The following is a 14,703-nucleotide window of genomic DNA, read 5'->3' as shown; positions in this document are numbered from 1 at the left end:
AGGGGCAGATGGAATTTAACCCTGAAAAGTATGAGTTTGGAAGGAGTAATTTGACAAGGAAGTATTCAATGAATGGCATGACACTAAGAACTCTCTGAGGAAAAAAGGGACCTTGGCATGTTTGTACATAGATCACCGAAGGAAGAAGCACAATTAGTAGGGTGGTGAAAAAGTCATATGAAACACTTGCCTTTATTATTGGAGGCAGAGATTACAAAAGCAGGGAGGTTATGTTGGAGTTGTATCGGACTTTGGTGAGGCCACAGCTAGAGTCCTGTGTGCAGTTCTCGTCACCACATTATCCATCCACTAGGATGCTGCCTGGGATAGAACTGTTAAGTTATGAAGAGAGGTTGGAGAGGCTTGGGTTGTTCTCACTGGAGCAGAGAAGGCTGAGGGGCGAGCTGATCGAAGTGTACAAGATTCTGAGAGACATGAACAGAGTGAATAGGGAGAAGCTGTTCCCCTTAGTTGAAGGGTCAGTCACACGGGCCCAAGTTCAAGGTGAGAGGCAGGAAACTTAGGATGGATGTGAGGGAAAATGATTTTACCCAGAGGGTGGTGATGGTGTGGAATGTGCTGCCTTGGTGGGTGGTAGAGTCAGGTTGCCTCACATCCTTTCAAAAGTACCTGGATGAGCACTTGGTATGCCATAACATTCAAGGCTACGGGCCAAGAGGTGGTAACCAGAATTAGGTATGAAGGTCAGGGGATTCTCACGTATCAATGCAGACTTGACGGGCTGAAGGGCCTCTTCTGCACTGTTTCATTTTTCGATTCTGTGACTGAGAGGAAAGTGACTTGCTGGGATGGGTGGCAATATGTTTAAACATGTTAAAATTCAGGGTGCAGTACGAGGCCATTCGATCCATTGTATCCATACTGGTTGAAAAAGCAGAGTGCCACCTTCTAGCTCTGTGAGGTTCACACCACTCGGTGTGTGGAAATACTCCTCCTCAGCGCCCCCCACTCAATGTTCCCACAATTATTCTCAATCTTTGCTCCCTGGACATTGACCTCTCTGCAAATGAAAACCGATTCTTCCTAATCCACTCAATCCAGATACCTCCTGATGTTATATGTCAGAATGAAATCTCCCCTCCTGAATAAAATGTTCCAACATCTCATAGAATCCCACAGTGTGGAAGAAGGCCATTTGGCCCATCGAGTCTGCACCAACCACAGTCACACTAGGCCACATCCCCACAACCCCATGCACTTATATTGGCTATTGCCCCTGGAGGAAACTGGAGCACCCGGAGGAAACCCACGCAGACATGGGGAGAATGTGCAAACTCCACACAGACAGTGACCCAAGCCGGGAATCGAACCCGGGTCCCTGGCACTGTGAGGCAGCAGTGCTAACCACTGTGCCACCGTGCCGGCCATCCTCATCAATTGTCTCTACCAGACTCTTTTGGTGATGTGGTGACCAGAACTGTACACTGTACTCTATTTGTGCTCTAACAATTGTTTTATACAATTAGAGAAACACCTCCTTCCTCTTCTAATCGTGTCCTTGATCAATAAAGAAAAATCTCTACAGCATCATCTTGAGCACCTTATTTTCCTGTCGCGCTATCATCAGCAATCAATAGACATATACTCCAAGATCCCTCTGCTCCACCACTCACCTCAATATCCACCATTCATTGTGTGTTCTCCATCCAGTGTTTGTCCTCCCAAAACCCATTCCCTCACACTTCTCCACATTGAGTTCTATTGCTCACACATCTACCCACCTGACCAATCCATCGATATCTTCCTGCTGTTTACAGCTTTCTTCCTCACTATCAAGCGCATGAACGATTTTCATCTCTGCTGCAGACATCTTATTCATGTCCCCAACTTTTAATTCCATTTCATTGACACTACCACAAGAACACAAGGAACTCAGTACAGATCCCTCTGGAATTCCACTGGGAATAACCTTCCAATCTCAATAACCACACTACCCACAACCCTTTGCTTCTGACATTGAGACAATTGGCATCCAACTCTCCTTCCAATTTCCTGACGAGTGAGTCTTGTTTGACCTTGTCAAAGCTCTTGCTAAAACCCTTGTGGACTATATCATATATGTTACACTCATCAACTCTCCATGTTACTTTGCCAATCAATGTAATCAAGTTATTGAGACTTGACTTATTTGAACAAATCCATTCTGACTCAAATTTATTTAAACCTTCCCAAATGATGATTTCTATTATTTCACAGAATTATTTCCCATTATTTTCCCACCACAGACATGAGGCTGAATGCTCTGTAATTACTCCGGCTGTCTCTTAATCAATGTCATTACTTTTCCAGCTCCACATCTATAGGCACAGTTGATGGGTGAAGATGCTTTGTGTCTTTGTTACATCTTCCCTTGCTTTCCTCAGCAGCCTCCGGTATGAATTGTCTCTGCCTGGGGACATATCCACTTTCAAGGATGGTAAACATCTTCATATTTCCTCCCTCACTGAGCTAATCTCATTTAATATTTCACACACCTCTTCCTTAAAATAATGAAATAACAAAAATAAAATGCTGGAAATATACAGCAGGTCAGCCAGCATCTCTGGAAATAAACAGAGTTAATGTTTGGTGTTGTGATAACTCCTCTGCTCTGAAGATGGTTCGTCACAAAGGGTAACGTTATTCTGTTTCTCGCCGCAGAGGCTGCCTGACCAGCTGAGTATTTGCAGCCTCTTTTTATTTGGATTGCATCAGTACAGCGATGAACTGTGTGATTGTCCTTTCAGTCCTGGTAGTTCGACCATTCCTGAGACTGTTGTTCCAGTAAGACGTTGCTCCACACACGCCACAGGCTGGTTAAAAGGTAATTTCAGACTCTGTTACATCAGATTGACATTGACTGTCCAACACAATTCACACTGGAGACACTTTTCAATCTTTCTATTCCTCATTTCAGGATCTCATCCCAGTCTGCGTGAAGGGATAGTAAAGAGGACAGTTTGTTTTCACTGGAGTGGAAACACCTGTCGCTGGCACCAAGAAATAAAGATCAAACGCTGCTACAATTTCTTTGTTTATGAGTTGAAGAAGTCACCTGCCTGTTCCCTCGCTTACTGCACAGGTACATTGGTGTTTGGAAATGATGTAAAGAGAAAACTCTGGGATGTCCCAGCTCAGCAGCTCAACTGACAAAGTTACACGAGAGCCTCTGCTTTGTAAGGGACTGACACTCAAAGTATAATTTTTAGCAAAGGGAAATGATTCAGACACTCTGATAGCCCGTTTGTCGCCCTTCACTCACTCACTAACCTTCCTGCACAAGGAGGGAAATTAAAATAATTAATTCTCAAGGAGTTGTGGAATAGACATTTTGATAATGAAGATGTGATTGGGCATAGTCAACATGGATTAATCAATGGTGAATCACGTTTGACAAACATGTTGGAGGTTTGTGAGGATATTCCTAACATAATTGAGAAAAGTGGATGCAGTGTTCCTGGAGTTTCAGAAGGCTTTTGATCAGGTCAGCAATGGAAAGTTGGTCAACACAAATAAAGCATTGGGATAGGAGGTAATATACTGGCATCGATTAAAGATTGGTTAACAGGCAGAAAGCAGAGTGACAATAAACAGCTCATTCTGGCGTTAGCAGCCTCTGACCAGAGGGAACCACAAGGGTCAGAGCTTGGGCCCCAGCTGTTCACAATTTTGATCAATAATTTGGATGTGGGGACTAAATATGTTCTTCCAAAAGGGCTTAGTGAGTGGACAAGTAGATGTCAGATAGAATATAACGTAGAAAATATAAGGTTATGCTTACAATTTGCGAGGAGGAACAAGTGTGTGGAGTATTTCTGAAATGGTGCGAGATTAGGAATCCCTCGTCAAAGCACTGCTGCTTCACAGCTCCAGGGACCTGGGTTCGATTCCCGGCTTGGGTCAGTGTCTGTGTGGAGTTTGCACATTCTCCTCGTGTCTGCGTGGGTTTCCTCCGGGTGCTCCGGTTTCCTCCCACGGTCCAAAGATGTGCGGGTTAGGTTGATTGGCGATGCTAAAATTGCCCCTTCGTGTCCTGAGATGTGTAGGTTAGAGGGATTAGTGGGTAAAAATATATGGGGGTCGGGCCTGGTTGGGATTGTGGTCGGTGCAGACTCGTTGGGCCGAATGGCCTCTTTCTGTACTGTTGGGTTTCTATGATTCTATGATTCTTTCCAATAAATCACTAAAAGCTAGAATGCAGGAGCAATGAACAATTATGAAGCTAATGGTTTATTAGCTTCTATTGCCAGAGGGATTGAGTTCAGGAGTAGCAAAGTAGCAACGTTAGGGTCCCCAAGGTATGTTATGAACCCAGATTCAACCCCAACAATTCTTCTATTTTGACCTAAGTGTGAGGATAGGATTCTTCACTTTGGGACTCGAACCAGGGGACAGAATTTCAAAATATGGGTACGCCACTTAGGAGCAAGGGGAAGATTTTTTTTTAATTCATAAAATCCGAGGGTTGTGAATCCTCGGAATTCTCCATTGCAGAGGGCTGTGGAATCTCAGTCATCATGGATGCTAAAGGGACATTTGAATAGCAACGTAAATGAAGGAACTGAAGGTATGGTTGCTAAATTTGCTGTCACCACAAAGATAGGTAGGAAAGTAAATTGTGAAGAGGATATAAAAGGAGATTGATATGTGTGGACAGAAATCTGAAAAATGCAGTATAATGTGGGCATATATGAAAATTCAGGCAGTGCAGGGAGACACTGGCTTTCGAGCCAGAAACAATGGAGTGAAGGAGCTCATACCCCTTTTGTACCGCAACAACTTCTGTCAGGCAACTGCAAATAAAACTCCCACTGAAAATAACAGAACAGCAAACAAGGGAGTGGGGGAGGGAGTGTGGGGATTTAGGGGAGGGGACTCGGTCAGGAAGGGGTGGCAGAGGTGGGGGAGGGTTGGTCATGCAAGGGGTGCAGGGTTTGGTTATGGAAGTGGGGGGGTTGTTGGATCGGTCACGGGGGCTGGAGTGTTTGCTCATGGGGGGGTGGGGGTTGTGTGCAGTCAGACTGTTAAGTCAGTTTTTTTTGGTGGGGGGGGGGGGGGGGGGGGGGCGGGGGGGCGGTGCATGAGGGCACTAGCCAGTTCATGTAGAGGATTGGCCAGGGTATGCGGGGAGTGGGTGTAGCAGTCTGGTCGGACACGGGGTCAGGGTGTTGGTTCACATCGGCAATGGTTATGGGGGGGGGGGATTGGCAGGGGTGGGGTTTGGGTTTCTTACTGACAGCTGATTTGTGCAAGAGTCAGTTAGGGGGTCAGGAGTGTGTGTACTATCCTGTATAAAGGGTCCCGTGTTGGGGGTCCTGTTTGGGGGTGTGGGCTGCCTCGCATGGGCTATCCAGTGTGGAGTGTGGGATGACCCATGTGGGTCCAGTCTGGTTCGAAGTCACATTCGGACGATTGCAGAGACAGTTTTGCCTCTACAATATCATTGGCTGAGCTCTCACAATGGTTTGAATCTGAGTTTGGCGATTGGTGAGAACAATGTCAAGTATTCACCATGGTGACAGCGTCTGTGTGGATGGGCAGAGTTCATGTTTGACTTACAGACTCCTGTTCCTCACTGTATTTTGTGTTCGTGTTGGATGTTGCTCTCACACATTCTCTCACCTTTCTGTTCCTCATTCACAGAAGCTGGTCCAGTTCCAACCCAACCGCCCACACCACAGACCAGCCCGCCTTATGATTCGCCTCATTGGAACGTTACAGCAGCATCAGGTATTAGCATTTTGAAAATCAAACTGAGAGAAGGGTTGCTATGGACAGAGTGGGCGAGGGGAGTGAGATGGATTGTGTGAGGGGAGTGGGATTCTGTTCCAATCATTTTGCTATCAGTGCATGTTTATTTTGTCATTGGTGTTTGTGGTCACCCAGAAAGTGTGACTGGTCAGAATCAATAGAAAAGCTTCAGATGATTGAAATGTAGAGAGATTGGTGAACTGGGAGGTACAGAGGGACCTGGCTGTCCTGCTCCATAAATCACCACATCACGATAATGGTCTCATCAGTGGTTAGGACAGAAGTGAAATGTTGGTCTTGTCAGGGCAATGGAATGTAATGTGAGCACGTTTTACTGCAGCTGTACAGGGTCTTGGTGGGACCACATCATAAAATCTGGGCACAGTTTTGGTCTCCCTATTTGAATAAAGATACAGGCCGGGACTCTCGGGCCCACTGTGCTGCAAACCGGGACACAGCAGCTGGGGGCCTTTAGCGAGCGCCGGTCGCGAGTCTCTCAAGTGTTTTTTTGTCAGCACAATCAGCTCCGTGCCGAAAGTCAGGACTTCTGACGAAGGGTCCGAGCTGGAACTCTGGTGAAGGGTCATCCAGACTCGAATCGTTAGCTCTATTCTCTCTCCACAGATGCCTGTCAGACCTGCTGAGATTTTCCAGCCTTTTCTGTTTTGTTTTGAAAGATTGGATAGGCTGGGTTTGTTGTCTTTTGAAGAGGTGAGCATTGATTGGTTGATCTAGATAGTGTGGATGGGAAGGGACAATTTACCTTTGCAGAGTGTTTAGTAACTGTGGGAAGGGGCGGGGGTACAGATTGAGAGTTATTGGCTAAAAATTTAAAGGGGAAATGAAAAGAAAATATTTTCAGCCAAAGGGTGGTCAGGGTTTGGAAATCACTGACTGAAAGGGAGTAGGAGGCTGTGCGATCATTCAGATCCCTATGTTCCTGTAGGGGAGACTGCAAGGGCGGCCATGAGAGTGAGAATGCATCATGGACCTTCACATTCACACCACAGCTCCAATCACAGGCTGTTCCTCTGCCACATTTGCTGTGATTGGTGGAGCAGCAACTTGCAGATTTTTAAATTGGACATTATTGGGGTTTGAACATTGGCTGCATGTGTGACATGATGGGGAAGAAAGTGGTCTCCGCACTTGGATCAGATTGCACAAGGTTCTAATTCACTCACTGGATAATTGACCAACTATTTCTTTAAAGATTTTGCCACTCTTGCTTTTTCATTTCTCTTTCATATGCTCACCCACACAGACATTCTCCATATCCTGCTGTATCTCTCTCCCTCACTCACACATTCTCTATATCCTGCTGTATCTCTCTCTCTCACTCACACATTCTCTATATCCTGCTGTATCTCTCTCTCTCTCTCACTCACACATTCTCTATATCCTGCTGTATCTCTCTCTCTCACACACATTCTCTATATCCTGCTGTATCTCTCTCTCTCACTCACACATTCTCTATATCCTGCTGTATCTCTCTCTCTCACACACATTCTCTATATCCTGCTGTATCTCTCTCACTCACACATTCTCTATATCCTGCTGTATTTCTCTCTCTCTCTCTCACTCACACATTCTCTATATCCTGCTGTATCTCTCTCTCACTCACACATTCTCTATATCCTGCTGTATCTCTCTCTCACTCACATATTCTCTATATCCTGCTGTATCTCTCTCTCACTCACACATTCTCTATATCCTGCTGTATCTCTCTCTCTCACTCACACATTCTCTATATCCTGCTGTCTCTCTCTCTCACTCACACATTCTCTATATCCTGCTGTCTCTCTCTCTCACTCACACATTCTCTATATCCTGCTGTATCTCTCTCTCTCACTCACACATTCTCTATATCCTGCTGTATCTCTCTCTCTCACACACATTCTCTATATCCTGCTGTATCTCTCTCTCTCACTCACACATTCTCTATATCCTGCTGTATTTCTCTCTCTCTCTCACTCACACATTCTCTATATCCTGCTGTATCTCTCTCTCTCACTCACACATTCTCTATATCCTGCTGTATCTCTCTCTCTCACTCACACATTCTCTATATCCTGTATATATTCTGTATATCAGAACTCCCACTCATCTGATGAAGGAGCAGCGCTCAGAAAGCTTGTGGCTTGTGCTACCAAATAAAACTGTTGGACTTTAGCCTGGTGTTGTGAGACTTCTTACTGTGCTTACCCCAGTCCACTGGAGCAAGCTGAGAGGGGTGATTGAAGGCAGCAGTGTTGGTAAGAGATTAATTGGATTAATTGAATTGTTTATTTATTTAATTAGTCAGCTAGTGTGTGTATTTTTTTGGCCTTTACTTTAACAGCAGTTTTTCAAGTTTAAAGTGAAAACTAGAAGTGGGCAGCAAAGGAGTCTGGGAAGGGTTTCTTTAAGCGCGTGAAGTATTAAAGGTAGGCTGCAGTATACAGCGGGCAGCGTCGGGAGCGGGCAGCGTAGTGTGTGGGAAGCAGAGTGTGAGCTATAAGACTTTGGCTCACAGGGCTTGAGTGTGTGGGAAGCAGAGTGTGAGCTATAAGACTTTGGCTCACAGGGCTTGAGTGTGTGGGAAGCAGAGTGTGAGCTATAAGACTTTGGCTCACAGGGCTTAGGCTGAAAGGGCGAGTAGGGGTGAGTTTGAATTCATTTTTGCACTTTCTACCTGGTACTGGCAAGGTATCTAGAGGGGATGGGTGTGCAGGCAGTGCAATGTTCCTCTTGCACTATGTTTGAGGTGAGGGACGACGACAGTGTCCCTACTGATTACACCTGTGGGAAGTGCACCCATCTGCAGCTCCTCCAAAACCGTGTTAGGGAACTGGAGCTGGAGTTGGATGAACTTAGGATCATCAGGGACGCAGAGATGGCCATAGACACAAGCTTTAGGAATACAGTTACTCCGAGGATTGAAAACAGATGGGTGACGGTGAGAGGGGCTGGGAGGAAGCAGTCCGTGCAGGGATCCCCGGTGGTCATTCCCCTTAGCAACAAGTATTCCGCTTTGGATACGGTTGAGGGGGATGACATACCAGTGGGGAGCCGCAGTGAGAGGATCTCCAGCACTGTGTCCGTCTCTGTGGCTCGGGAGGGAAAGGGGGAGAGCGGGAGGGCGATAGTTATTGGGGACTCGTTAGTTAGAGGGATAGATAGGAGGTTCTGTGGCAGCAAAAGAGACTCACGGATGGTATGTTGCCTACCGGATGCCAAGGTCCGTGATGTCTCAGACCGTGTTTTCCAGATTCTGAAGGGGGAGGGGAAACAGTCACAAGTCGTGGTGCACATTGGTACCAATGACATAGGTAAGAGAAGGGACGGGGATTTAAAGCAGGAATTTCTGGAGCTGGGCTGGAAGCTGAGAGCCAAGACAAAACATGTGGTCATCTCTGGTACATTGCCGGTACCACGTGATAGCGAGTTGAGGAACAGGGAGAGAGTGCAGTTAAATATGTGGTTGCAGGGATGGTGTAGGAGGGAGGGTTTCAGATACGTGGATAATTGGAACACGTTCTGGGGAAGGTGGGACCTGTACAAACAGGACGGGGTGCACCTGAACCAGAGGGGCACCAATATCCTCGGAGGGAAATTTGTTACGGCTCTTCAGGGGGGTTTAAACTAATTTGTCAGGGGAGTGGGAAAGGGAGTTGTAGTCCAGAAGTCAGAGAGGGTGGTGAGGTATTGGGGAAGGTATCAGGGTCAAGGGTGGGTACTGGTAGACAGGAAGGTGGGTTGAAGTGTGTCTACTTCAATGCAAGGAGCATCCGGAACAAGGTAGATGAACTTGGGGCGTGGATTGGTACTTGGGACTACGATGTTGTGGCCATTACGGAGACGTGGGTAGAACAAGGACAGGAATGGTTGTTGGACGTTCCGGGGTATAGATGTTTCACTAAGTGTAGGGAAGCTGGTAAAAGAGGTGGAGGAGTGGCATTGTTAATCAAGGATAGTTTAACGGCTGCGGAAAGGCACTTCGTGGGGGATCTGCACACTGAGGTAATATGGGCTGAAGTTAGAAATAGGAAAGGAGCGGTCACGTTGCTAGGAGTTTACTATAGGCCCCCAAATAGTAATAGAGATGTGGAGGAAGAAATTGCTAAGCAGATTATGGATATGTGTGGGGGTCACAGGGTAGTTGTCATGGGGGACTTTAACTTTCCAAATATTGATTGGAACCTTTGTAGGTCAAATAGTTTGGATGGGGCAGTTTTTGTGCAGTGTGTGCGGGAGGGTTTCCTGACACAATATGTGGATGGGCCGACTAGAGGTGAGGCCACATTGGATTTGGTACTGGGAAATGAACCGGGCCAAGTGTTAGATTTGGTTGTGGGAGAGCAATTTGGAGATAGTGACCACAATTCGGTGTCTTTTGTTATTGCAATGGAGAGGGATAGGGCCGTACGGCAGGGCAAGGTTTACAATTGGGGGAGGGGTAATTATGATGCGATTAGGCAAGAATTAGGGGGCATAAGTTGGGAACAGAAACTGTCAGAGAAAGGAACTAATGAAAAGTGGAACTTTTTCAAGGAACAAATACTGGATGTCCTTGATAGGTATGTTCCTGTCAGGCAGGGAGGAAATGGCCGAGTGAGGGAACCATGGTTCACAAAAGAGGTGGAATGTCTTGTGAAAAGGAAGAGGGAAGCTTATGTAGGGATGAGGAAACAAGGTTCAGATGGCTCGATTGAGGGTTACAAGTTAGCAAGGAATGAGCTGAAAAAGGGGCTTAGGAGAGCTAGGAGGGGACATGAGAAGTCCTTGGCGGGTCGGATCAAGGAAAACCCCAAGGCTTTTTAATCTTATGTGAGGAATAAAAGAATGACCAGGGTGAGGTTAGGGCCGGTCAAGGACAGTAGTGGGAACTTGTGTATGGAGTCAGTAGAGATAGGCGAGGTGATGAATGAATACTTTTCTTCAGTGTTCACCAAGGAGAGGGGCCATGTTTTTGAGGAAGAGAAGGTGTTACAGGCTAATAGGCTGGAGGAAATAGATGTTCGGAGGGAGGATGTCTTGGCAGTTTTGAATAAACTGAAGGTCGATAAGTCCCCTGGGCCTGATGAAATGTATCCTAGGATTCTGTGGGAGGCAAGGGATGAGATTGCAGAGCCTTTGGCGCTGATCTTTGGGTCCTCGCTGTCCACGGGGATGGTGCCAGACGACTGGAGAATGGCGAATGTTGTTCCTCTGTTTAAGAAAGGGAATAGAAATGACCCTGGTAATTATAGACCGGTTAGTCTTACTTCGGTGGTTGGTAAATTGATGGAAAGGGTCCTTAGGGACGGGATTTACGACCATTTAGAAAGATGCGGATTAATCCGAGATAGTCAGCACGGATTCGTGAAGGGCAAGTCGTGCCTCACAAATTTGATAGAATTTTTTGAGGAGGTAACTAAGTGTGTTGATGAAGGTAGGGCAGTTGATGTCATATACATGGATTTTAGTAAGGCGTTTGATAAGGTCCCCCATGGTCGGCTTATGATGAAAGTGAGGAGGTGTGGGATAGAGGGAAAGTTGGCCGATTGGATAGGTAACTGGCTGTCTGACCGAAGACAGAGGGTGGTGGTCGATGGAAAATTTTCGGATTGGAGGCAGGTTGCTAGCGGTGTGCCGCAGGGATCAGTGCTTGGTCCTCTGCTCTTTGTGATTTTTATTAATGACTTAGAGGAGGGGGCTGAAGGGTGGATCAGTAAATTTGCTGATGACACCAAGATTGGTGGAGTAGTGGATGAGGTGGAGGGCTGTTGTAGGCTGCAAAGAGACATAGATAGGATGCAAAGCTGGGCTGAAAAATGGCAAATGGAGTTTAACCCTGATAAATGTGAGGTGATTCATTTTGGTAGGACAAATTTAAATGTGGATTACAGGGTCAAAGGTAGGGTTCTGAAGACTGTGGAGGAACAGAGAGATCTTGGGGTCCATATCCACAGATCTCTAAAGGTTGCCAGTCAAGTGGATAGAGCTGTGAAGAAGGCCTATAGTGTGTTAGCTTTTATTAACAGGGGGTTGGAGTTTAAGAGCCGTGGGGTTATGCTGCAACTGTACAGGACCTTGGTGAGACCACATTTGGAATATTGTGTGCAGTTCTGGTCACCTCACTATAAGAAGGATGTGGAAGCGCTGGAAAGAGTGCAGAGGAGATTTACCAGGATGCTGCCTGGTTTGGAGGGTAGGTCATATGAGGAAAGGTTGAGGGAGCTAGGGCTGTTCTCTCTGGAGCGGAGGAGGCTGAGGGGAGACTTAATAGAGGTGTATAAAATGATGAAGGGGATAGATAGAGTGAACGTTCAAAGACTATTTCCTCGGGTGGATGGAGCTATTACAAGGGGGCATAACTATAGGGTTCGTGGTGGGAGATACAGGACGGATATCAGAGGTAGGTTCTTTACGCAGAGAGTTGCTGGGGTGTGGAATGGACTGCCTGCAGTGATAGTGGAGTCAGACACTTTAGAAACATTTAAGCGGTTATTGGATAGGCACATGGAGCACACCAGGATGATAGGGAGTGGGATAGCTTGATCTTGGTTTCAGATAAAGCTCGGCACAACATCGTGGGCCGAAGGGCCTGTTCTGTGCTGTACTGTTCTATGTTCTATGTTCTATGTTCTATCTCCACATTATCTCTCTCTCATACTCACAGACATTCTCTATATCCTGCTGTATCTCTCACTCATACTCACACAGTCTCTATATTTTGCTGTATCTCTCTCACTCGCCCACATCGGATGACACGTTGGCACAGTGGTTAGCACTGCTGTCTCACAGTGCCAGGGATTCAGGTTTAATTCCGGCCTCGGTTACTGTCTGTGTGGAGTCTGCACATTCTCCCCGTGTCGACATGGGTTTGCTCTATGTGCTCCGATTTCCTCCCACAGTCCAAAGATGTGCGGGTTAGGTGGATTGGCCATACGGTTTCTCTCTCTCTTACACTCTATCTCTATATCTTGCTGTATATCTCTCTCTCTCACACACACACATTCTCTATATCTCGTTATACCTCTCTCTCTCAAACAGACATATTCCCTCGAGCTTGTTGTTGTATCTCTCTCTCTCTCACACACGCACTCTCTATCTTGCTGTATCTCTCTCTCACACTCACATTTCCTATATCTTGCTGTATCTGTCTCTCACATCGGACACATTCCCTCTAGCCTGTTATATCAAATATGCAAACATTCTTTACCTTTCCGTATCTTATAGAGGCCTATAAAATAATGAGGGGCATAGATCAGCTCGATCGTCAACATCTTTTCCCAAACGAAAAAGGACAAAGTTTAAAACGAGAGGGCATAGGTTTAAGGTGAGAGGGGAGAGATACAAAAGTGTCCAGAGGGGCAATTTTTTCACACAGAGGGTGGTGAGTGTCTGGGACGAGCTGCCAGAGGTAGTAGTGGAGGCGGGTACAATTGTGTCTTTTAAAAAGCATTTAGACAGTTACATGGGTAAGATGGGTATAGAGGGATATGGACCAAGCACGGGCAATTGGGACAAGCTTAGTGGTTTTTAAAAAAAGGCAGGAATGAACAAGTTGGGCCGAAGGGCCTGTTTCCATGCTGTAAACCTCTCTATGACTCTATGACTCTCCCTCACACACATACACGTTCTCTATATCTCGCTGTATCTCTTTCGCAGTAAGAGTTTTAACAACACCACATTAAAGTCCAACAGGTTTACTTGGTAGCAAATGCCATTATCTTTCGGAGCGCTGCTCCTTCCTCAGATGGAGTGGATATCTGGTGTCACTAAAACTCTTACTGTGTTCACCCCAGTCCAACAGCAGCATCTCCACATCATGACTACCATCTCTTTCACACACAGACATTTGCTATGTCTTGCTGTATCTTTCTTTCACACTCACACATTCTTTGTATTTTGCCGTTTCTCTCCCTTACACACAGTCATTCTCTATCTTCCTGTATCTCAGTGTCACAGCTGTTTGCACTATTTCCTCACAGCACCAGGGACATGGGTTCGATTCCTGGCTTGGGTCACTGTCTGCACGTTCTCCCTGTGTCTGCATGGGTTTCCTCCGGGTGCACCGGGTTCCTCCCACAGTCTGAAAGATGTGCAGGTTAGATGCATTGGCTGTGCTAAATTCTCTCTGTGTATCTGAACAGGTGCCAGAGATTGAGATTTTCACAGTAATTTCATTGCCGTAAATTAATGTAAGCCTACTTGTAACAATAATAATTAAACTTAAAATAACCTTAAACTCTCACATTCTCAATATCTTGCAAACACTAGCCTTAAATTTGATTGAATGTTTTGAGTATCATAGATTCATAGAAATCCTACAGTACAGAAAGAGGCCCCTCGGCCCATCGAGTCTGCACCGACCACAATCCCACCCAGGCCCTACCCCCATATCTCTACATATTTTACCCACTAATCCCTCTAACCTGTGCATCTCAGGACACGAAGGGGCAATTTCAGCATGGCCAATCAAACCTAACCCGCACATCTTTGGACTGTGGGAGGAAACCGGTGCACCCGGAGGAAACCCACGCAGACACGAGGAGAATGTGCAAACTCCACACAGACAGTGACCCGAGCCGGGAATCGAACCCAGGTCCCTGGTGCTGTGAAGCAGCAGTGCTAACCACTGTGCTACCATGTGTCGTTGACTGACGTGTTAGTTGACTAGGTGTGTAGACGAGGGGTCAATGTAGTTTATATGGATTTCAGCAAAGCCTTTGACAAAGTCCCACATGGGACACTTGTAAAGAAGGTAAATTCATATGAGATAGAGGGTTATTTGATCAAGTGGATTCAAAATACACTCAGTTGCAGGAGACAGAGGGTGATAACAGAATGCTGCTTTTGTGACTAGAATCCAGTGTGCAGCAACGTACCACAGGGATCTGTGTTGGGTCCCCTATTATTCATTATTTATATAAATGACATTGACTATGTGGGGAGTAGGGTTAGTAAGTTTGCGGATGACACAAA

General features: G+C 46.2%; 1 protein-coding gene across 1 annotated transcript in view; it reads left to right on the top strand.

Moving 5' to 3' along the window:
* The window catches only part of LOC144486752 (uncharacterized), a gene marked incomplete at its 5' end in the record, with an annotated part of 241,995 nt that overhangs the window by 213,973 nt on the left and 13,319 nt on the right, over window positions 1-14,703 (top strand). Inside the window, 3 exons of the mRNA XM_078204779.1 lie at window positions 2,748-2,824; window positions 2,918-3,082; window positions 5,644-5,730. Of these exons, the coding sequence (XP_078060905.1) occupies window positions 2,748-2,824; window positions 2,918-3,082; window positions 5,644-5,730 (329 nt within the window). The remainder of the gene's footprint in view (window positions 1-2,747; window positions 2,825-2,917; window positions 3,083-5,643; window positions 5,731-14,703) is intronic.

This window comes from Mustelus asterias, unplaced genomic scaffold, assembly GCF_964213995.1.
Source record: "Mustelus asterias unplaced genomic scaffold, sMusAst1.hap1.1 HAP1_SCAFFOLD_448, whole genome shotgun sequence".
Taxonomy (NCBI): Eukaryota; Metazoa; Chordata; class Chondrichthyes; order Carcharhiniformes; family Triakidae; genus Mustelus; species Mustelus asterias.
The sequence above is the reverse complement of the archived record's forward strand: the minus strand, read 5'-3'. Positions and strand labels throughout refer to the sequence as shown.